Below are 25,257 nucleotides of genomic sequence, written 5' to 3'. Positions count from 1 at the left end.
CCCAAAAGTGACAAAGCAAAAGCCAGATTTGTGATAACTTTGCGAATCTATTAAAAAGAAAAAACTGGAATTTCACTGACTTAAGTATTCAGACCCTTTGCTATTACACTTGAAATTTAGTTCAGGTGCATCCCATTTCTCTGGATCATCTTTGAGATGTTTCTACACCTGTGGCAAATTCAATTGATTGGACATGATTTGGAATGACACACACCTGTCTATATAAGGTCTAACAGCTGAAATTGCTTATCAGAACAAACACCAAGCCATGAGGTCAAACGAATGGGAACCACCTTCCAACAGGACAATGACCCGAAGCACACAGCCAAGACAATGCAAGAGTGGCTTAGGGACAACTCTGTAAATGTCTTTGAGTGGCCCAGCCAGCGATTGGACTTGAACCCAACTGAATATCTCTGGAGAGACTTGAATAAAGCCGTCCACCGATGGTCCCCATCCTACCTGATAGAACTTGAGAGGATCTGCAGAGAAGAATAGCAGAAATTCCCCAAATCCAGGTGTGCAAAGCTTGTCAAATCATACCCAAAAAGATCTGAGGCTGTACTCGCTGCTGAAGGAGCTTCAACTAAGTACTGATTTAGGGGTCTGAATACGTATGTCAGTGTGATATTTCGTATTTGCAAATTTATGAAAAATCTGTTTTTTGCTCTGTCATTATGGGGTATGGAGTGAAGATTGATGTGGAAAAAATCATTTAAAGCATTTTAGCATAAAGCCGCAACATAAAATGTGAAAACAATTAAGGGGTCTGAATACTTTCTGAACTTTATATATATATAAAGTTTAATACTTTAGGGCAGGCATTAAACTTCTCATACCTCATACCATGGCACATATTCTCACTGTACTTTTGTAAGATCCTGAATGACCGTGATTAGTCAAGTGCTTCATTCATATCCTCATTCCTGTTGGAGCATCTCTCTCTGTTTTAAACAACTAACCCCTTATGGGATTGTGTCATATAAATTGTGTTTAAATAGTTGTAGTGTATTGAAAGTAGGACGAATAAAGTATGAATTATCTGTCTAATTGAAATGGCACATTAATTTCTATGAGCTATGCTTAACTATTCAATTATATCTTTCTAGCCCTCATGTATGCCAGTATCTTTGGGAATGTGTCAGCCATCATACAGCGGTTGTACTCTGGTACGGCACGCTACCACACTCAGATGCTCCGGGTGAGAGAGTTTATTCGCTTCCACCAAATCCCCAACCCGCTCAGACAGAGACTGGAGGAGTATTTCCAACACGCCTGGTCCTACACTAACGGAATTGACATGAATGCGGTGAGTCGCACACACAATTAGATATGTGGTATTAAGTGTTAGGTTTGGTGTGATAATCAGAGAAATGCTTGGGAATATTATTATAATTTGCTTTGTAGGTTAGGATGATGACTCAGTGTTTCACTGCATCACATAAACTAATAACCTCAGAATAAGTTTCCTCTCCACTTGCAGCTTGCATTCTAAGTTTCATTTCATAAAACTATTTTAAAACAATTCATTTTGTCCATATCGAACATACAGTTTTGATAGTTTTGCTATTTCCTTTTCCAGTTTCAGTGGTTAAATAACAAGGCTAAAGAAAATAAATGGTAACGCCATTATATGCTCCATTCCTTTCAATTTACTTATTATTTTCTTCATTATGTTCTGGTGAGGAACTTTTTGTATTGGAAAGTGAACACTCTGATGAGCAGAATGGGGAGTGAATTTGGGTCCTGTCCTCCACCCACCTCATTCAGGGTCTCATTACTTATAATGAGGATATATGGCAAACTCTGATATTCCAGGAACAGAGATACTTCATGATGAGGAAGAGGCTGATGACATGGATGATATTAGACAGAAATAGCATGGTGTGACCGATTTTGACTGAACATCTGAGAATGGGTTATAGGTTGCTGAGGGAGTTGCTAAATTGTATCAGGCCACCAGAAATACAGCCGTGTGTGTGCAGTGCATTTAAAGCATGTTCAGACCTTTTATTTAGACTTACAGCCAAGCACACCTAAACATCCCTCTCTGCAAAACCTCTAAAGCAATGTCAGGTGGGTTGAGAACTTTGGTGGACCACTCTTTTCAGTTAGGATGTTCAGTTAGGTTCAAGTCCAGGCTTTAGCTGGGCCAGTTAACATTCATAGATTTACCCTGAAGCCACTTCTGTGTTGATGTAGTTGTGTGTTTTGGGTCAGTGTTGTGTTGAATGTTGAACCTTTGCCCCAGTTGGAGGTCATGAGTGCTCTTGAGGCTTTAGTTGGACCATTCAAAGACATTTATAGATATGTCCTAAATCCATTTCTGTGTTTTAGTTCTGTGATTGAATCATTGTTCACTAATGAAAGGTGAGCCTTTTGCCCAATTGGATGTCCTGAGAGCTGTTAAAAAGGATACCCTTAAATATATAGCTTTGAACTTGAAACTTGAATTTTGAGCTGTACTTTGATCCATTCATTCATTCAAGACTCCCAATTACCTGCTGTTGAAAAACATCTCAGTGGTGCTGGCACTACCTTACCTCGCAATATCACTGGAATTGGCAAGGTGATTGGTTTCTTCTACATGTAACACAAACTTCTGTTCAATGAGTTCAGTTTTAGTTTCATCAAACCAAGGCCTGAGAGTCCTCCAAGTAAGCAATCATGTGCCTTTTACAGAGATGGGGCCTCTGTCTGGCCACTCTATTATAAAAGACTGATTGGTTGAGTGCTGCAGAGATGGCTATCCTTCTTGCAGGTTCTCTCATCTCTACATAGGACTTCAGATGTTCTGTCAGAGTGACTTTTAGGTTCTTGGCTATCTCCCCTGTTTTCTCAGGTTGGCTTCAGCTCTAGGAAGAGTCTTTGCAGTTCTGAACTTCTTCCTTTTAAGAAAGAAAGCCACTGTGTTTATTGGGATTTTCAAAGCTGGGAAACTTTTTGGTTACCATTTTCCAATCTTGTCTTGGTGCTCTGTGGACAATTCCTTGGCACTATGCTGGAGAAGGTAGCCTTGCCACCTCACAGCCTCAGGATCCCTGGTTTGATCCTGAGCTTGGGTTGCTGTCCCTGTGTTCCTACATGTTCCCCCTGTGTTCTCACGGGTTTCCTCCAGGTTCTCTGGTTTCCTCCCAATGTTCAAAAATAGGCAGATAGACAGACTGACTATGCTGAATTGCCCATGGATGTCTGTGTGTGTGCATGGTGCCCTGCAACAGACTGGTTTCCCATCCGAAGTGAATTCTACCGCCTTGTGCCCAGTATTACCAAGATTAGCTCCAGATTTGCCATGACCCTGACAGGGATTAAAGTAATTACTGAAAATCTAGGATAATCAATGGAAAGAGGATGCACTTCATCTCAGTTTTGAGTGTCATAACAAACCCCACAAATGGATACAGACCCTATCAGTTTGCCCTAATTTTTTTTTTTACCTTAAAACATCACATTTACCGTAACGAATGAAATTTTTTACGGTGTATGAATAGTTTATGAATGCCTTATATATATTTACTGCATATACTAAATATGTTCTTATGTTGGGGGAAACAGTGGCTTAGTGGCTCGCACGTTTGCCTTGCACCTCCAGGGAGTTTGCAGAGAGTTTGCATGTTCTCCCTGTGCTGCGGGGGTTTCCTCCAGGTAGTCCTCCTCCCTTTGTAAGTCCTCCCCAGTCCAAAGACATGCATTTTAGGCTGATTGACATTTCCAAATTGTCCGTAGTGTGTGAATGTGTGTGCGAGTGTGCCCTGTAATGGTTTGGCATCCCGTCCACCCCTGCCTTGTGCCCCGAGTTCCCTGGGATAGTCTCCAGGCTCCCTGCAACCCTGTATAGGATAAGTGGTACATAAAACGGATGGATGGATGTTCTTATGTTAGTGTAAACTCTGCTGACTGTGGCCTCAACTTTGAATATAGTTCCTGATTTCTTAGTTATGATGTTCAGTGTTTTCCATTGTTTTCCATTACACCCCAATTTTCTGTGTTCATTTCAAGTCTCTTTCTCTCTCACACTTTTTCTTCAGGTACTGAAAGGCTTCCCTGAGTGTCTTCAAGCAGATATATGTCTGCACCTGAACCGTACTCTCCTGCAGAACTGTAAAGCTTTTAAGGGATCCACTAAAGGTTGCCTACGAGCCCTGGCCATGAAATTCAAAACCACTCACGCCCCACCTGGTGACACGCTTGTCCATGCTGGTGATGTGCTCTCAGCCCTTTACTTTATTTCCAGAGGATCCATCGAAATACTACGTGGAGATGTGGTGGTGGCCATCTTAGGTAGATACCAATATGGATTAAATATTGGTTGAAAATTCTTGTCTTCAGTAGTGATTTTATTCCTTTAGTGTTTGGGTACAGTGTAACTGGCATTATATGGTTAATAATTGTTTCTAGAAGTGTATTTGTAATATGTAGGTGATATGTGAAACCTTGCGAAAACAGTGATTTTTTTCAGGTTCATTATTTATTTATTTGTGTTTGACTTATATTTTACTGCCATCTGCTGGACATAAAATGAAAGTTCCTAATTTATCATGCTTTTATATCAGCTATAGCAGTAACTTTGCAAGTATGTATACCTATCCAATATATAAACAAACCAAACAACTATTTTTTTCTATAGAAAACAACAAAAATACATTCACTATGCATACACCTAACATTTTTCCCTATATTGATATTATATTCTTTGTTTTCCACAGGAAAGAATGATATATTTGGTGAGCCCATCAACCTGTATGCTCGACCAGGCAAGTCCAACGCTGATGTCAGGGCGCTAACCTACTGTGACTTGCACAAGATTCACAGAGAGGATGTTCTGGAAGTTCTGGACATGTATCCAGAGTTCTCAGATCACTTCTGGAGCAACCTGGAGATCACCTTCAACCTGAGAGATGTAAGCCATTGCTCCTTATATAGTCACACCACTCCATGCTTTTCTCAACTCTATCTCTCTATCATACTAATACATACTGTACACTATATGGCCAAAACATTGCAGACACCTGACCATCACACCCATATGTGGTTCTTACCTAAAACTGTTGACACAAAGTTGGAAGCACACAATTATACGGGATGACTTTTTATCTTATAAAATTACAATTTCCCTTCACTGGAACTGTGGGGCCCAAACATGTTACAGCATGACAATACACCTGTGAATAATGTGAGGTCCTTGAAGACATGGTTTGCCAAGGTTGGAGTGGAAGAACTTGAGTGCCCTACACAGAGCCCTGACCTCAACCCCATTAGACACCTTCGGGATGAACTGGAACACTAACTGTGGCCCAGGCCTCCGTGCTCGACATCGATGCCTGACCTCACTTGTTGCTGAATGGGCAAATCCCTACAGCTACTCTGCAAAATCTAGAGGAAAGTCTTCCAGAAGAGTGGAGGTTATTATAACAGCAGAGGACTAAATCTGGAATGGGATGTTCAACAAGCACAAATGGCTGTGATGGTCAGTTGTCAACAAACTTTTGGCTATAAAGTGTGCTTACATAATCGTGCAATCATTGTCTATAGATCACGGCAGGGTGAATGTGGAATGTGAGGAAGTTAGAAAAAACAAATGTCCTTTTCAATGGAATTTGTTTTATCTAATGAATGTTGTCAGTAGTTGTTGTCACTATAATGACATGACCCTTATTACCCCAGACCAACATGATTCCTGGGTCTCCAAGCAGCAATGACTCAGACTGTACTGGCTTTAACAAGCTCCGTAAAAGAAAGCTTTCCTTCCGACGGCGAACAGAAAAAGGTATTGCTCAGAGGTTGGCAGTGATAGTGAGCAAAATAAGTATTATATAATGCACATTTGCCCACATTTTGATCTGTAACTTATTTTGCTGTGAAGTTTAAGACTGCTCTGTTGGTAAGCCATCAATATTTACACGGTATTGTTTCTGTCTTTTGTAAGATGATGCAGATGCAGGAGAGATCAAGAAGAACCAGAAACCAGTGCGACGTAATAGGAAACAGGCCAGGAGTAATCAGAATGAGGGATTAAAACCGGACTTCGAAAGGCCTCAGAGTTCAATCTCTTCCCACTCCAGTGGTGATGAAGGGGAGAATCTTGTTCATACACGCTCCACTCTGCCAACAACATTACTGGAGCTCTCTCAAGCCCAAGGCACTTCTATGAATTTTAATGACAACCCAGAGGTTGAAGCAGATCCTAAAACAGGCAACACCTGCAATGCTCTGTCAGGTAAGATCAAACCAAGCCAGGAAATTGGGCAAAAAAAATATGAAACAAAACAGTAACTTTGGTCGTGATATGTAGACTTTAAATTGAATTTGTCTTTCCTAACAAGTCACGTACTGTACTCCTCGCTCTTCTCTATAAATATGTTCTATCCTGAAGTACAATAGAAAAAGGATCAGGAAAAAACATTATCAGGACATCAACCCCACAGTCTTACAGACAGAGAAGAAAAATAAACATATCTTTGACTCTTCTGAGGGAGATAACAGCATTGCCTGTGCTACACTGTAACTGTGTTGATAGCCTCATCTGAGAGTTTGTCATGCACTTAGATAAGGATATTTTGGTAAGATAAAACTGCATACATACAGTTGGAGAAATAAGCATTGGACGCGTCGACATTTTTTTCAGTAAATATATTTACAATGAGGTTATTCACATGAAATTTTCACCAGACATCAGTATTAACTCAAGAATTCTGCAAATATAAAGAATTTACAACATTAAAGTTCATAAATAATGTTGTGTAATAAAGAGGAATGACACAGGGAAAAATTATTGAACACACTAACTGAAAGTTATTTAATACTTAGTGGAGAAGCCTTTGTTTGTAATGACGGCTTCAAGACACGTCCTGTATGAAGAAATTAATGGGCCGCGGAATTCAGGTGTTAATTTGGCCCATTCTTCTAAATATGTTGTCTTTAAATCTTGTTCAATTGGATTCAAGTCAGGTGATTGACTGGGCCATTCTGACACCTTCATTTCCTTTCTCTGAAACCAATTGAGAGCTTCCTTTGCTGTATGATTTGGATCGTTGATCGTTGAAGTCCACCCACGTCTCTTCTTCATCATCCTGGTGGATGGCAGCAGAGTCTTCTCAAGAATCTCCCGGTAAAGGGCTCCAGTTATCGTTCCTTCAATTATATGAAGTCTGCCTGAACCATGTGATGAAAAACAGCCCCACACCATGATGCTTCACCTCCAAACTTCACTGTGTTTTAAGGGTGATGTGCAGTGCCATTTCTTCTCCAAACATGGTGTGTAGTTGACAGCCAAAAAGTTCAATTTTGCTCTCATCTGACCAGACTCCACTCTCCCAGTATTTCATAGGCTTGTCCAAATGAGTTGTAGCAAACTTTAAACGAGCTTCGACATGCCTTTTCTTTAGTAATGGAGTCTTGCGGGGTGAGCGTGAGCACTGGAGTGCATTGCTTATTGTTTTCTCTGTGACGATGGCACCTGCTGCCTCCAAGTGTTTCTGAAGCTCTTTCTGAGTGGTCCTTGGCTCTTGGGCTACTCTTCTGACTATTCTTCTGACTCCCTGGTTAGAAATCTTGCGAGGAGCTCCTGTGCGTGAGTGATGTTGCTTCCACTTGTGGATAAAGGCCCCAATGTTGCTTACTGGAAGATTCAGAAGTTTTGAAATACGTCTGTATCTTATTCCATCAATATGTGTTTTGCAACAATAAGCTTGTGAAGGTCTTGGGAGAGCTCTTTGCTTTTAACCATCATGTGATGTTTCTTGTGTGACACCTTGATAACGAAAAGCCTTTTTATAAACCATAAGTTCACTAACCCAGCTGTTATTAATTTGCACAGATAGGAGGTATAATTACTTATGGATTTCAGCTGGTTTCTTGCCTTGCAGAACTGCTTTTTCTTAGAGTGTTGAATACTTTTTTCCCTGTGTCATTCCACTTTATTACACATAACTTTATTTATGGACTTTAATGTTGTGAATTCTTTATATGTGTGGATTTCTTGAGTAAATATTGATGTCTGGTGAAAATTTCATGTGAATAATGTCGTTGGAAATATATTTACTGAAAAAAATGTTAACACGTACAATACTCATTTCCCCCACTGTAAGTGTAGGTGTTTTCTGTCTTTTCAGTATTTTTTTCTACAAGATTACAGTTTTTGCTTTTTTTATTTTACTTAATTATAATTAATCTGTAATTGCTTCAATGTATAAACATTAAAGTACCCTACATACAATAAGATTTACGTACAATAACAAGTACAGAAGTACATTTAGTCTATTTATACATGCCAGTGGTAAAGAAATTTATCACTGGCATTTATAAATTTAAATTTAACACATTTTCCTAAACTAGACTACATCATTTTCACTCCCTTAGGTGCACTCTCAGGTGTGTCCAACATCTTTAGTTTCTGGGGTGAGAGTCGGGGCCGTCAGTATCAGGAGCTGCCTCGCTGTAATCTACCTTCACCACCACCTCAGCACGACACCCCATTACACAGCATCTCAAGACAGCAGCGGAGCCAACTGGAGAACAGGCTGGACATGCTACAGACACAACTCAACAGGTCAGAGGCACAGAACTAACACTCTCTCTCCACCCCAGACACACACACACACAGATTTTGACAAAGTCAAAGTTTCCATTTCCGTCTCCATTATGGAGAGCACAAATTGGGACTCGACTTGTGCATGAATTGGATTAAAGTGAGGAAGACTTGCGCAGCATCAGCCTCACTCTCACTTCCCAGTGACCTTGATCCAGTGGAAAGACTGAGTCAAGACAACTGAAGATGGCCCCCGGGCGCAGTGATTCATACACCCATTCATACACTACAGACCCTTTAGAAACGATAATCTGCCTACCATGCATGTCTTTGGACTGGGGGAGGAAACCCCCGCAGAACTGGAAGAACATGCAAACTCCGCACACACAGGTGGGAATTGAACCCCCAATTCTGGAGGTGTGAGGCGAACGTGCTAACCACTAAGCCACCGTGCACCCCGCACAGGCGCGCGCACACACGCGCACACACACACAAAAAAAAAACACACACACATATTGGCTAATGCAACTGATAATCAGGTGAAGAAACTCTAAACACACAAATTTATTTATTTAACAGGGACAACTAACAGTCCATGACTGCCCCAGAATTAGCTACAAAGCGAAATTTCGTCTGTAGTAGCATGAATAGTAGTAAATGATAGAAGTGAAATGAGGCACAGCTGAACTTTGTTAGTGACCATTAGACAGACACAGGAACTTAAACAAAAACAAACAACACTTAGTACTGTTGCCATGGAGTCAAGACACGAAGCAGGATTGTGACAAGAATTAGCATAATATACATTCATGCTAACTCTATAGTTGCACTTATTGCTCTATATTGCTCAAGAGTTAGCAGTTTGTAGAATTTGTCCCAGAAATTACTTGTACAGTACATTAATATCACAATACATGTACACAATGCATCTTAATGCCATAGCTCAATACATGACTCACTTCTAACCTTCTTATACTGTATAGTACACGGCATTAACCCAAAGCTAAAGAAAAAGTTAATTCTTTTATTAAGAGATGTATCAAGAGATGATAATCAATTAATCAGAATAAACTCAGTACAGAGAAAGACCCCAGTAAGATGTATTCTGGTATACACAATATAATGTGCCCGTTCAAAGATGCCATGAATTCAAGTATTGCTCATGTTTCTTGAGCTGTTTTGGAGATATTTGAGGGAATTATTTATTTCCATACTAGAGGTGTAACACAAGGACACTATCTGTATCTGTATATGTTTAGTGTTTCAGATATCTGCATTAAATACTGAAATTAGCATGACCTAATCCAGAAGAATTTAATTGAATTTAATTGCATTTTTATTTTAATAATGTAATTAGATTTTTTTCATTAATTAATCAATTAATCATTAATTGATTAATTAATTGCACACCTCTAGTCACAACCAGAAGCCCTGTGAATCTTTCTGACCAGTTTTCTAAAATAATAATAATAGTAATAATAATAAAAATAATAATAATAATAATATCCCATTCATTTCTGTGTTTATATCCATTAAGAACACATTACTTGTTCAGTTCAAATGATGTATTCATATAAAGTTGGAGGAAGCTGATGACTTAGAAGCTGATGACTTAGATGAAGAAGCTTAGAAGCTGATGACTTAGAACTACTTAGAATTAGTTTAGATAGAAAATAATTATCAAAAGTGTGTTTGTATGTATTTTCCAGGTTGGAGACCCGTATGTCCACAGACATCAGTGCAATCATGCAGTTGCTCCAGAGGCAGATGACGATGGTGCCTCCAGCCTACAGCACAGTGTCCTCACCTCCCCAGGCATCACTGTACCTCGGCTCAAGCCCGGGTCCTGAAGAGTCACTCGTTCAGACTGTCACACCTTTGGAGTCTGAGAGACTATCCTCACTCTCACAGGTATATATTTGCCTAGACACAAAAACTAAGATATAACGTAGCATATCATGCATGTGTCCTCGTTAAGCAGGAATCTCAAGCCATATTCTAAGTTGTAATTCTAAGTTATAACATGAAAATGTGCCTATTTTGAGAGAGAGCATATTCTTAATTTTACATTATTTACATTATTATCCTTGTTAAAGGAATATTGATGTACAGAAACAGCACTGAAGAACATAAATAGACATTAAGGACCACTGTTGTACCTTTAATTGTATATTTACAGTACATTGTTTCAATCTGACAAATAAAAATGCTGCTGTACAGTATGTTTTTGTTAAGCCATGGCCCTGAAGCCACAATATTATGCATATCTGTCTACCGATCTACCCCATCAATTTACATGGTGTTTTCTACTGTACTGATTTGAATGTATTAAGCACAGTAGCATTGCTGGGATTTTTAAAGAGTGTATTTTTACTTGATACCCAAATAATATCTGGTCAGGACTGGTCTTATGGTCATTTGTTTCCACTCTGCATACAATGTGCCCATACAATGTACAGGTTTACAGGATAAACTGGACAGTGAGTTTTCCTATAAAACAGGTGTAACTAATAAAGTGGCCATTAGGTCTATATGAATGGGATGACAATAAATTTAGACTTGTTTTATGATCAGCTTTACATTGCCATTTCCTGGTTTGTGACTGCTCTATCCAGATTCTGGACCCTCAGGACTTTGAGGAATTCCCTGCCAAGTCGTGCGGGTCTCTCCACTTCGTGACAGAGCCCTTAATTAGCCCAGGATCTGCCCCTCTGCAGGATCTGACCAGCTTCGACCACAACGCTGAACCTCCAGACCCCAACACCCAGCGGCGTTTGTCCCTCCAGGAACCACAAACAATTCTGGACTCACGGACACCGCAAAGACACAGCTCCGATCCTGGGAGCTAGAGAGGGAGGGAAGAAGGAGGATGAGGAAACAATGAATGAATAGAGCAAACACAGATATTACGCGGTTCCTCATTTTCCTGCCCCTCTCACTACTTTTCAGTCGTTTGATCTCTCTTTCTCTTCCTCATGCATCTCATGGGGCTAGGAAGGGGGTCTCTTCCCTTCATTCCAGTTTTTGCACTGAGGTAGGAGGTGTGAATGGAGGGATGAGATGCGACACATGCGTATGCTGGAGCTGGAGGAGGACTGTCACTGTCCGAATCTACAGGACTTAAAGACTATAATCCACTGAGTGCAACATGAGGATGGAGGCCCTTTTAAAAATCTCTGCTCTAAATGTCCTTAAAACTGGTGGAAACATTAGCAATCTGACATTGAAATTAACATTAATAGCAGTGCTGGTGTGGAAGGGTGTCGAACATTGTTCACCCTTTCTGGCTTTTGTTAAAAAAGCGGAATCCATCCACAGGAAGGCGTCCATGTTCAAATTGTCCCTTTACTACTGTTATCCAGTATTGGATTTTACATATATATATATATATATATATATATATATATATATATATATATATATATATATATATGTGTGTGTGTGTGTGTGTGTATGTATGTAATATGAATATATGAATGAATGAATAATAATGAAAATAATAATCTAAGTAGCCATCATGTCTTGCACTGAAATTTTTCAGAATCTTTATCTATCATGTCCGCAGCGCTTCCAAAGTTCAAAAACTAAAAAGGAAAAAAAAATACTAAAAGACTTCCTAAACTGTTTAGTGTTAGCTGGCCTAACAGAAACACCTCGTGTGATCTGTCTATTGTGTCCTGTCGTTCTGCCTCTTTCTCCTTCATGTCTGTGGTTAAAGGCATATTGGAAAGCGAGCCCGTACTGGCTCCGCTGGTTTGCATTAGGGTGGAATCGGATGTGTCTAAAGCCATGTCATAACTGAACATATCAACTTTTTGTGCATTGCAGGTTATACTGTGGCTTAATTGATCAAGTAAGCATAATAAGTGTGTCTGTATTAAACCCTGCATGATGTCAGGTGATGTTCAAATGTTTGTCCAAGTTTGCATTGGTTAAAAATTTCAACAAAATTAGCTTTTGTACTTTTATTTATTAGGGACGTCCTGGTTTATTAGCAATACTTAACCCTAGAACCGACAACCTCACATTAATATGTTTCTCTTTTGGAATAAGACTGCAGAAACAAAAAATCAGTTGCTTTACCCAAATATATGTATACGTATGTGTGTGTTTGTGTGTGAGATATGCAGTGAAATTAGTAATTAATTGAATTGCATACAGTACAGCAATTGACATGCACTGTATAGCACATTAAAAATAAGCTTAGCAGCTCCATCAAGATGAAGATTGCTGCATAAGATTCTTCAGGTAGCAGAACATTTTGCTCTGGGAACTATTGTGCTGCGTGCTACTAGCAAGCATCCATATACAGTAACACTATCTGACAAAAAAAAAAAAGGCACTATGGTGAATGTGTTGTTACTATTACGGTTTGAATTGTAAATTGGTTTTTATAGATACCAAATAATACCATAATTTTCCAAGAGATTATTTTATGACAAATATTAAGAAATTGAGGCGAACTCAAAGTTGCTGATCTTCACCAACAATCTTCTACAACGTTTTCTAATATCTTTAGGTCGTTTTAATTACTTGGGATGACATATGAGGAGAACATGTTGGAGATTGCAGACAGCATTCTCTTTTATTTAGCACACAACTGTTAACGGAGCCAACAGTGATAGAAGTGCAGCAAGACTAATTTCTGCTCATTGGCTATAAACAAGTGCAAGTCATTAATCTTGAATTAGTATGAAATGTTTTTTGAATACTGCTCCCAACGTATGTAACTATAGCGGACCTCCATGTGATTAGATCAACCACTCCAGTGCAACTGGATCTTCATGTTTCCGAACGCTGCACTTTAGAAATCAACCAAAGCATCAACTGCATTGGCACTGATTTTTCTCTCCAACTGTGTGGCTTGACTTTGTGTGAGAATTTGTGTCCAATTCTGAATGTATTTTACAAGGACAGCGCTGTTAGAAAAACTCTCAAACTTGCTTGCTTTCTTGGCAAGAAATGGTTTTCTAGCCTTCATCGGATTATTCTCCAGGTAACGCAAACTCTTTAACAATGTTTAGATATACAGCCAATGCAGCATATACACCACTGAAACTCCAATATTCAAAATTTATTCCTAATAATGGGAAAACATTTATCACCATAATATCGAAATAACCTTCATCTGTGTGTCGTACCATCTTGTGTTCTAGTGTAAGTTTGTGGCCTCCTTTATTATGTAACCACATCCTTGTATTTTGTTATTTGTGTAGTGTACTGCCGTGCACTTTACAGATCCCCGTACCTTGCAAGATGTAAATAATTAGAGATTTTTTTTTCCCTCACATATCTACTTCTTCAACAACTGTTAGGTATGTATATATTTTTTAGTCTTGGTTTTAATTTATTTTGGTAATGTATTTACACTGGATTGCTCTTTTTCTCCCTCTCATGTACTGTACATAGGAGAGTCTTGTAAAGGAATCGATTCTTGGCACTCATATAGCCGGCACTATGCAGAATCTGTCATTTCCTTGGCATGCTTTGAAATGCAGAAGAAAAAAAAACTGTAGATGAAAATATATATGTTTGATTTTTTTTTTTTTACATAAATAACTATGTTAATATTATTAATGATAATTCTAATGAAAATGACGCTGATGGTGATTATATAATACAAGACAAATTTACCTTTGTGCACATTTTATTTGCATGCTGCACTCAAAGGATAGAGGCGCAAAGGCAGCTGACTCGCTGTTGAGTTTTGAATGTGTAGACAGATGCACTGTACTTCCAGGTCACTTGCCAGAGTGATTTCATTTACTTCCAGCTCATGGAAGAATGGACATTGTGAAATTGAAAACTACTGTAACAATATTAGTGGAGAGATTTTGACATTATAAATGACAGAATTACAGCCAGAGAATATTAACGGGCATCCATATAGTCTCTTAGTCCATATCAGATCACTCCAGAAAGCTAACCTACAGGTCCTGATTGTGTGAAGCATAAATGGTTGAATTTATAAAAATTTAACATATTTCTTTCAATAAACCAAATGAAATTGAAATGCCGGACTGTTTTTCTTACATTAAATATAGATAATAGTCATCTACACTACTTCAGTACTTTTACTGAAATATTACTAAAATGGTTCATATATATGGTACTAATGAAATGTTGTGTCCAAGTGATCTTGGAAACTGGGAAATATGAATTCTCCTAAATGGTAATAGCACTTTCACACCTGACAACGTCATATTTACAAGTGAGATGTAAGCAGCAGCAGTGCACTGAGGCTAGTCGTAGTCAAGTCTCATCGAAAGCTACTCAATCAACTTTGCTACCACAATCAGAGTTAAATGCTGCAGAGCTAAAATTAGCATCTCAGTCTTGCCACCATTTCCAACAAGCCAAGAAGATCATTTATGCTACCGCTAATGCTGCACTTGAGTTTGCAAGAGGACATAGATGATGACTGGTATGATAAAACAACAGATCCATTACTATGGAGAATTACTAAAGACAATACTTAAGGACAACCTTGTAAGTGTTTACCAAATGGACAGACCATTTCGAAAGATTGGATCATTTGTTTTTTTTTCTATCAAAAGGAAATGTGTTTTATTTGACCTGTAATGAAAAGACATGAAAAGAGCACTGACCATTTGGCACACCTGCTTTCTTTTTTATTGCACAGATTGGAGGGTATTACTGTTGACAAAGTTGTGGAGAAAGAAAAGGCAGACAAGTTTTTAACAGACTTTTTAAAACTAAAATGAGCCTAAGAAGGCTCAACGTGGTGCCATAGCTGGCAATTGATTCTGAGCGTAAAGATCTGGCTTTTGACAGTCACCTATGGTAAGACTGTCTTGTCCATAGCACTCAGGCTACTCAAATACTCACGATGAGTGTGTAATGAATGAATGTGTAATGCTGTAATGTATGTGCTTTTCAAGGCTTTCGGAACAAGGCTTCAAGACTACCATAATAAATTGAAAAGATAAGGGAATTCCCCTCAATTATTCTAGACAACAAAAATCACTCTTAAAAGGTAAACAAACACTTGGCCTCTAGGATTGCAACCCTTACTCCATCCTTACTCTCTAGGATCATAGACTCTATTTCTTAACAATGCCTTTCTCCATTTCATTCCACACCTTTCTCCTATTCATCCAAATCCATTCCCTCATTCAACCAACACCCTCCTACATTCATTCTAATCCCCTCCTTATATTCATCCCTATCCCCTTCTCTTACATTCCCTTCCTGTTTCACTCATCCCAGTCCTCTCCACATTTACCCCAATCCCCTCTCTCATTCACTGAACCCTTCCCATATACATTCCATCCCCACTCTCATTTATCCTATCTCTCTCCACATTTCAATCCCCTCTTCATTCATCCAAACCTTCCCCTTATTAATCCCGTCATTTCCTCCTCACCCATCCTAATCTCTTCTGTGTATGCATCCTAACCACTTCCTCACACCTCCTATCCTCCTTCATCTATCCAAATCTTCTCCCTCGATTCATCCCAATCTCCTCCCTCACTCATCACTATCCCGCTTCACTAATCTCAATACCCTCACTCATTCAACCAACCATCTCCCTGAAATACCCCAACCTTCTTCAATCATCCTAATCCCTTTCTCTAATTCATACCAATCCCTCCCTGATTCATCCCAACTCACTTCTCACACATCCCATCCCTATTCACTCATCCTAAAGCACTTCCTCAATATTCCAAAACCTCAATTTACCGCATCCTGCTTCAATCGTCTGTCTCCCAACCATTTTCAACTAAACCCCTCATTCACATATCATATCCCTATTCACTCATCCCAACACCCTTCCCTAATCATCTCAACTCCCTCCCTCACTCACACCAATCTTTCACAACTTGCCACTTTTCCAGCTCTCTCCATTGTGCACTATAAGCTATTACAATGTCTCACTCTTTTGAATCCCACAAAGAAAGAAGTCAACCATACAGTACACTTGAACTTGACACCCTGACCAGCTTAAGAAACAGTCATTTCTATGGACTACAAACCTTACTCTTTTATTCACGCTCAAAAGAGTCATAACCACATGTTGATCCTTAGTTCCTCAAAAAGTTTCTCCCTACTAGCTCCATCTGAAGTTGTATTTCCTTTCCTCTGTCGCATTAGGCCTGTAAAAGCACTGTCATCTCTACTATTGTCTACTCCCCATGTCCTCAACATCTCATCAACCTGTTTAACTACCAAAACACCATTATCCACACACTGATCTGTCTCAGAAATCCTTTTTTCCTTTATTCTAATTCATTGAAATTGATTAACAATTCCTATTACAATCAAGGACACCCTACATTTGGATCTGATGCTATTCCTTCATTAACACACAAATTTGAATTTTGGCTTTTGTATCGCAAAGCAGAAGCCACCCAGAATGCTAGCCCAACTTCTCAGTATCCCTCTGTTACAGTTCCCCAATTACTTTCCATTTCAATTTGTGGCAAATGAGTATGGCTAGTCATGTATTTTTTTTTTGTTTGTTTGTTTGTTTGTTTTTTTTATAATAGCATTAGTAATAGGAATGTTTTAAACATAATATAGGAACACTATGTGCTCCCATGAGATGGTATTCAAGTATAAATACGATACTCAATGAATCTGACGGGAAAGCTGCAGAGTAAAAATTTAATTAGCTAGTAAATTTGAGATGTTCCAGTCAGTGACACTGTGTATGGTGGTTAAATTAAACAACTGAATCTAAGCATCACTTCCTTGCTCAAGTAAACCAAATCTAGTGGTTTATTTGCATTAAAATAAGGTTTCATAAAATCAGTCAACACATAGAAACAGCTGTAATGTAGGTTCCAGTCAGAAATTGCTGGTGAAAGTCACTGCAGCCAGTATTTATTTATTTATTTATTTAGTATGTATGTATATTTATTAATAGGTATGCATAAATGTAACTATAATCAAATGAATCAGAAGTAACAAAGAGAAAATGCATTATTAGGGTAAATAGTATAGCCTCTGAGGGAATGAATGTACTACAAATAAATTTTGTCTCTTTATTGTTGCCTGTTTATTAGTGGACTGGAACTAACTGTTGTATAAATTTAAGTAGGTTTTGATGGTACACAGTATTCAGTACTTTGTCCTTTCTTTAGAGATTTTACATCATTTTAATTATCTATAAAAATGTGTTTAAGGTTGCACCGGGGCAAGAAACTCGCCGGGGGACCGCCATTTGATGATCATGGAGTTATAATAAGCCTTAAATACTATCAGCATGGAGGCAGCAGGGACAACACTATAGCCACCAGATGGAGATATTCCATCACTATAACCACACTACTTTCCTTCATCGAGGATAGAATATACATAATCTTATTTTATCATTTTGCTCTAATCAAAAAATGTCATCAGTGTATAATCTTGAGATCATCAGTGTATAATCTTGAGATCATCAGTGTATAATTTTGAGAAGGTGTCTATCAGCAGCCTTGATTCTGAAAACCATTAGTCCAGCATAATCAATAAAGTCCAATGTGAATCATCTAGGAAACCAGCAAGATGTAAGGTCTCTCTTTGGTGAATGATCAACTCTTATACAGTATATTGTCATATATTTCTCATCTCTCAGTATCTGTTCCAGCTGCTTTTGCCTCACTTGATTTATTTATTTCATATCCAACTGAATTTTAATGAGTGAGGTACTTCATTTACATTAAGCAGCATGTGAATATTTATGTAACCTGCCACTGATATTTGCTAATCATAAATGGTAAATGGTCTGCACTTATATAGCGTTTTTATCCATAGCGCTTTACATTGTGTCTCATTCACCCATTCACACACACACACCAATGGTAGCAGAGCTGCCATGCAAGATGCTAACTTGCCATCGGGAGCAACTTGGGGTTCAGTGTCTTGCCCAAGGACACTTCGGTATGTGGAGTCACGTGGGCCTGGAATCGAACCGCCAACTCTACGATTAGTGGACAACCCGCTCTACCACCTGAACCACAGCCGCCCCATAATCATAGCATTACATATCTCAGGATTCAAATATCTGATGATGTTAAGGATCGTTACAAAGCTAATTTTGTCTTCAATCAGTGTTATTCATTGTGGAGACTGAATTGATAATATGTCTGAAGAAAATTAAAAATATTTAGGGTTAGGGTTAGGGTTACATAGCCTACTTTCCAAACAAGGTACTTTAAGCGTTAAAAAAAAAAAAAAAGAAAGAAAGAAAAACTTTTTTAAAACATGGTTTTTAAAAGAATCGTGCATTTTGTTTAAAATATAAACGTTTTCGGAAAATGGTTCGCCAACGAGGATACTTACACAGAACTGTTGTTAAATACATAAGCTTTTGTCTATGCTTTGACATCCCATGTCCCCACTGGCTGACAGTCAAGTAAATTTATGACCTCTGGTAACACTGTCTGACATGAATGTGTGATCTTTCCTGTCAGTTGTCTGTCTGTGTGAGACAGAGAAATGTGATTTCTGGGGTTTTTTGCTGACTAGAATGCTTACAAATGTGCTTGTATTAACGAATTAAGGGGAGAGTCGTGCATCTCAGTGCTTAAATAATGGTTAAGACGTTGTAGTTAAAACACAGAAGAAACTCCACAACTATCTGTTACAACGGCTGCTTCAAGAGCCCTAGAAGAATGCTGTGTATTCACCACCAAGAGGACCTGTTGAAATGAGAGAGGCTCTGAATTTTGCTCCAAGAAATAAAAAACTCCAAGATGTTAGTTTGACAAGTTCTTCATGAAGATATTGTAAAGACGTTGTTGTTTAACCCTGAGCAGGGCGTCAACAACTCCAAAGAGCCTCTCTTAAGTCCGAAGGTTCTTTAGGAGGTAGAAAAACATTTAAAGATGATGTTTTAAAAGAAACAGGTGTTTCGTCCATAATGGTAAAAAAGAAAAATGGTTGTACTCCAATGTGAAATAAATCGGTGGAGACACTGAGTACATTTCTGTTCGACAGTCTATAAGGATCCCCACCATTAATGTAGTGTGAAAAATGTACATACCCTCCATGACTACGTTATTTAAGGTTTAAACATTTGTATTTTGTGATGGCAACCAGACAAAACTGTTGTACATTTGGTATCTGGTGATTTTAGAATTAGACCCCAATGTGTATGGCATTGTCAGGCAAAGAGTACGATGGCATGGAAAGAGTATACAAGAGTAATTGAGGTGATCTAATGCTTAGGAGTTCTACAGTACTTCGACTTGGGAACATTCCAACATGGCCCTCAGAGAGGCACTATCTAAAGTATGTATATATAATATAGATCAGATCACCAGTATGTCTTTACCCACTCCTGATCTGGAGTCAAAATTATTACTTTTTATTTCCTTGTATGGGTTTATGACAGTGAGCAGTCATATACACTATAAGCCAAAGGTATAGAAACAGGTGAGTAATTTTTAAAGGTTCCAAAATAATTTAACAGTTAAGGCATATTTCCAGCAGAACAGAATATTAGACATTTAGTGTAAACTAGTGTAAAAAAAATTCTCTGAAATATTTCAGTGAAAATATTTTTCCATATTAAATGCATTATATTAGAAAAGATAATACAGTCTTTGTTGGTAAGTTACAAACTCATACTTTATAATGATTTGTTTAGGAGCATCTGAATCTGGCAAATAAATAAAATAAAAGTTAATAAACAAATTAGGACGAAATGACTTGTACACTACTGCTGCAGATATTAAGTCAAACCATTTTGTTCAAACTTCAGCATGATCCATAGAGTAGCAGAAACTTATGACACCTTATGAATACCATGTGAAGGATTAAGTTGACTAGTCACTTACAGTTACAGACATATAATTGTGCAGGCTCACCTTCGCACCAGCATTGCCCATTGCACGTCTTCTCCCATGTCAACGTATAAGAAAAGGTAAAAAGTAATATCAGATATATAAGAATATATTTATAAAATATAAGACATTATAAGGAAGAAACATAATAATATTATTTAACAAGGTCTGCCATTCAGCCCTCTTAAGTGTAAGAGTGTTATCAGTATTGTACGGCAGGTGGGACAGTAGTGTCTCTTACATAATATGCTGCTTTCTTTACTGACATACAAACACTTTTCCTTAACATTTCATTTAATTTCATGTTTTGAAATCTAAAATGTTTTTGTACTGACTCAATAATGTAGAAGTCATAAAATAAAAATCTGTAACAAAGTTTGTACTAAAAAAAAAGGGTGCCCTAGACTTTTGGACAGTACTGTACATTTTCACCAACATATTTTGATCAGATACTCTTATTCCATATCAGTTGATCCGCTAGACCCCCAATCTCTACATGTCTGGGATAAATGACCCATTTGTCCCCCATGTTGTTGGGGGTCCCCCTAGAGTTACTACAATGCTGAACCGGCCTCTTAAGTAAAATCACGCTAGTACAATTTAGAGTGATGTTCTTGTTTTCAAATACATTAAATGAAAATGCTTGTTCATTTTTGAGGCTTTCGTTCCCTGTACCTTTTGTCATCCTTGCTACCAGCAGCGGCTATCATAAACAATACAAACGAACAAAAAAAAGGTTAACACTTTTCACTGAAGAATACGTTATTACAAATTGAGAACTTTTCTGTAATCCCTGTATGAAATTGAAATATATTCACGGATCAATTTATGACACTAGTGATTTAATGTTTCTATATGTGTTACACATTACTGTTGTTTCTGTTCTTAAAATATTTCACACTTTAAATGTACATTAATAAAGAATGTGTCTTGGCTTATATTTCCTGCCTAGTCTTCATACGTGATTAAATCAAATCAATTCTTAATAACGGATTCAAATTTTTAGACCCTATAAAAATGCTCAGGTAGAAGTACAAGATTAAAACAATAACACCATCTGCTGGAGAAATACACCTAATGTGCCTACTAACTTCCTAAACAATTCTGAAATATTATGCCATAGGTCAGGGTTTCTCAAACTTTTCCAGGGCAAGGCCCCCCAAATGGCATTAACATTTGACTGAGGTCCCCCATTTGCAAGATGTCTTTAAAACACATTAAAAATAGACTTCTGAATATACCCCCCTTTTTTTTTTTATTAATAATTACATCTTACATCTTTACATTAGGAACTGATTGTGGGTGTGTGTGTGTGTGTGTGGTTGTCTGAGAGTGAGAATTTATTTTTCACACCAAATTGTTGAGGCCCCCTAGCGCCCCCCACTTTGAAAACCACTGCTATAGGTTACATGCCATTTTTAAATACTAGTTAGTACTGTAGTGTGTGTGTGTTTAGGTATAGCCAATCTGTTGTAAAATATGTGGCCCTGAAAAGCTACAGAGGATTTTTGACAAGAAATTCATCGATTTGTGTTTTAGTCCTGTTTTTACAATTTGTAGGCTACATTTAATGGTGGTATGTTCTTCCACCGAGTCTGCTCCCCACCCACAAAGTGTTTAAACATTTCTATTATTTGAATTAATTAAAAAAAGAAGTTTATCATTGTATTATAGCTATATATTATGTCTAACACATAGACTCATTACAAGTAATAATTACACATCAATTTTCCAAATTGTTTATCCTACACAGGGTCAGGATAATCATTATTCATAATAAAGTAAGCATTTTCATTTAACAATATCAAGGTCAACCTAAATAAATAAAAATTGAACTTAATTTCTCTACACACTATGGCAGCACCTGATTTAATATTTATATAAAAACTACAGGAAATAAAGAGTATGTATAGCTGATGAAGCTTCTTTCTGTATTCACGTAGATCCCCCCCACCCCCCACTGTGTGACCAGGTTTGTTTAATTAAGCAGTACAAGAAATCACCACCCTTGATCTCATTTTGGTTTAAAACCCAATTTCACAACAAAATTTTATTGGACTATTTTTGCTTTATGTAAAAATCATATCTGGGGTTAAGAATTTACTCGAGGCAAAAAATGTAAATATAATATTCATAATTCTGTGCAACTACATGAGAACTAAAAGGACATTGGGCTGCAAATTGCTGAATGATTTAGTTAAAAATTGAGCAAAGAATGAGCCAAGCTGCCCAAGTTAAACATTTATTAGAAAGTTTGAAAGTACAAAGGGAGTTATTAACTGAACTTTAAATCGATTTCAAGGAACAGAAAGACATAGAAATTGTGAAAATATGAACATATGAAAGATTAACACATCTTTATGCCAATTCCTCTTCCTCTTCATCAAACTCGCCCTCCTCTTCAGCTGTGGCATCCTGGTACTGCTGGTACTCAGACACAAGGTCATTCATGTTGCTCTCTGCCTCAGTGAACTCCATCTCATCCATTCCTTCTCCTGTGTACCAATGCAGGAAAGCCTTTCTCCTGAACATGGCTGTGAACTGCTCCGAGATGCGCTTGAACAGCTCCTGGATGGCTGTGCTGTTGCCAATGAAGGTGGCAGCCATCTTAAGTCCTCTTGGTGGGATGTCACATACAGCTGTTTTGACATTGTTGGGGATCCATTCCACAAAATAGCTGCTGTTTTTGTTTTGCACATTGAGCATCTGCTCATCCACCTCTTTCATAGACATGCGGCCCCGGAAGATAGCAGCCACAGTCAGGTAGCGGCCATGGCGTGGATCACACGCCGCCATCATATTCTTTGCATCAAACATCTGTTGTGTTAGTTCAGGCACGGTGAGCGCACGGTACTGCTGGCTCCCCCTGCTGGTGAGTGGGGCAAAACCAGGTATGAAAAAGTGCAGACGAGGGAAGGGCACCATATTGACAGCCAGTTTTCGCAGGTCAGCGTTGAGCTGCCCAGGAAAACGGAGGCAGGTGGTCACACCACTCATAGTGGCAGAAACAAGATGGTTGAGATCGCCGTAAGTGGGAGTTGTGAGCTTTAAAGTGCGGAAACAGATGTCATAAAGTGCTTCATTGTCAAGGCAGTACGTCGCATCAGTATTCTCCACCAGTTGGTGCACAGACAGAGTGGCGTTGTAGGGCTCCACCACAGTGTCTGAGACTTTAGGAGAAGGCACAACACTGAACGTGCTCATGATGCGGTCGGGATACTCCTCACGGATCTTGCTGATGAGCAGCGTGCCCATGCCCGACCCGGTGCCCCCACCCAAGGAGTGAGTGAGCTGGAAGCCCTGTAGGCAGTCACAGCTCTCAGCCTCCTTACGCACAACATCCAGCACCGAGTCCACCAGCTCAGCACCTTCAGTATAATGGCCTTTGGCCCAGTTGTTTCCAGCCCCACTCTGACCTGTGAAAAGCAGGACAATACAGCTAAATTACAACATAAAGGCACCACAAACATGCCATTTTAAACAATTAAAGTGATCTATATAAAAATGTGTGCTTAATACATGCATTACTATCCAAAAGAAAATATCCAGATCTTTGAATGCATTTTTGGAACTTTCAAGATACACTTTAAGAAATATATGTTGTATACACTGGTTGTGACCTACATATCTAAAACAATCATTAAAACTAAAATGAATTATAAATGTCACCCACCAAACACGAAGTTGTCTGGTCTGAACACTTGTCCAAAAGGACCAGATCTTACAGAGTCCATGGTCCCTGGCTCCAAGTCCACCAGTACAGCCCGGGGAACATACTTTCCACCTGTTTCACCACAGGACACACTTTCACTACGGCCAGTTAAGCATTTAAGGTGAGTAATTAAACCGTAAGCTTATTTGGACAAAAGGTGAAGCTATGAATAGCCGGGTTTACCAGTGGCTTCGTTGTAATACACGTTAATCCGCTCCAGCTGCAGGTCGCTGTCACCGTAGTAGGTACCGGTCGGGTCGATTCCGTGTTCATCACTGATCACCTCCCAAAACTACAACAACATCAAATTACAAAACCAGACCGTTATTATAGTCAGTGGTTACTACAGCATGTTCGTAACGTTAGCAAACTAGCTCGAGCAGCGCAGTCAAGGCATCGGCAGCAATTTCAAATAAAAACAAACAAACCAAAAAAGAAGCTATTTTCGACTTTAACCCTGAAATAAATCAGCCACGTCGTAGTTAACGTTCAGTTAAACATGAGAAAAGTAGCTTAAATAGCTAACTCATCAACAACTGCTGCTAATATTCTTGTTGCTAAGTAACCGACATTTCCAACGACCACTTTTTCCCCCTGCAAGTTAACCAACTAATAAAACTAAACGGTAAGAATTGTAATAATATTCATGTTTTAAACTTACTTTTGCACCGATTTGATTCCCACACTGACCAGCTTGCAGGTGAACGATTTCCCTCATTTTGAGAAGCGTTTACTAAACACAAACCGTGACTTCAAACACACTCGTCCTCACACTCCTAAGCGTGTTGTATCACGGACTTTGATTGGTCACCAAAATGCGTTCTGTTTCTGTAGTGACGGGAATTCTGACTCGTTTTTGTGAATTATATCAGACTCAACTCAGCTCACGAATATGAGCCGACTCTTTCGACTCCAAATGGCTCTGACATTTTTTCAATATTTGTGAAGGTTCTTCTTTGTCCAACTACCCAGATATCAAGCACATTTGGGCCGATTCCAGTAGAAACCCGCCACTGTCGGCTCAGTGCCGGTATGGGTGAAAAGGTAATGGCCTAGAGCACTGCCGACTGCTCACACCACTTCTGGCTGACAGGCGGTTTTTATGTGTGCCAATGTCGACTGAAAGCTGGTGAACTTTCGGTAGGCCCGTACTCTATGTAGCGGTGTGTATCTACTTTCGGCCGAGTTCGTTACGTCACAGTCGGGCCACAGCTAGAATTAAG

General features: G+C 38.7%; 2 protein-coding genes across 2 annotated transcripts in view; one reads left to right on the top strand and one right to left on the bottom strand.

Moving 5' to 3' along the window:
• kcnh2b (potassium voltage-gated channel, subfamily H (eag-related), member 2b) overlaps positions 1 to 11,896 on the top strand; it is a 227,430-nt gene extending 215,534 nt beyond the window's left edge. Inside the window, exons 10-17 of the mRNA XM_017493468.3 lie at positions 1,110 to 1,309; positions 4,029 to 4,281; positions 4,707 to 4,900; positions 5,665 to 5,767; positions 5,927 to 6,217; positions 8,359 to 8,548; positions 10,237 to 10,438; positions 11,143 to 11,896. Coding sequence (XP_017348957.1) covers positions 1,110 to 1,309; positions 4,029 to 4,281; positions 4,707 to 4,900; positions 5,665 to 5,767; positions 5,927 to 6,217; positions 8,359 to 8,548; positions 10,237 to 10,438; positions 11,143 to 11,376 — 1,667 coding nt within the window. The 3' untranslated portion in view covers positions 11,377 to 11,896. The remainder of the gene's footprint in view (positions 1 to 1,109; positions 1,310 to 4,028; positions 4,282 to 4,706; positions 4,901 to 5,664; positions 5,768 to 5,926; positions 6,218 to 8,358; positions 8,549 to 10,236; positions 10,439 to 11,142) is intronic.
• A 10,655-nt stretch (positions 11,897 to 22,551) lies between these two features.
• On the bottom strand, positions 22,552 to 25,253 carry LOC108277165 (tubulin beta chain). The gene is made up of 4 exons (XM_017489682.3): positions 24,696 to 25,253; positions 24,218 to 24,326; positions 23,996 to 24,106; positions 22,552 to 23,738 (listed from the first exon to the last, which is right to left on the bottom strand). The coding sequence occupies exons 1-4, from the start codon at positions 24,750 to 24,752 to the stop codon at positions 22,681 to 22,683; spliced, it is 1,335 nt and encodes a 444-aa protein (XP_017345171.1). The 5' UTR covers positions 24,753 to 25,253; the 3' UTR covers positions 22,552 to 22,680.
• Between the last annotated feature and the right edge of the window lie 4 nt (positions 25,254 to 25,257).

This window comes from Ictalurus punctatus, chromosome 1 (genome assembly GCF_001660625.3).
Source record: "Ictalurus punctatus breed USDA103 chromosome 1, Coco_2.0, whole genome shotgun sequence".
Classification (NCBI taxonomy): Eukaryota; Metazoa; Chordata; class Actinopteri; order Siluriformes; family Ictaluridae; genus Ictalurus; species Ictalurus punctatus.
Note: the sequence above shows the minus strand (reverse complement) of the source record. Positions and strands in the feature narration are given on the sequence as shown.

Bases quoted from the DNA above. Each gene is read 5' to 3' on its own strand.
- LOC108277165 (XM_017489682.3), bottom strand. From the start codon at position 24,752: ATGAGGGAAATCGTTCACCTGCAAGCTGGTCAGTGTGGGAATCAAATC. The intron at 24,107-24,217 runs GTAAACCCGGCT...GTGGTGAAACAG, and splicing joins GTATTACAACGAAGCCACTG to GTGGAAAGTATGTTCCCCGG. The intron at 23,739-23,995 runs GTGGGTGACATT...TGCTTTTCACAG, and splicing joins ACCAGACAACTTCGTGTTTG to GTCAGAGTGGGGCTGGAAAC.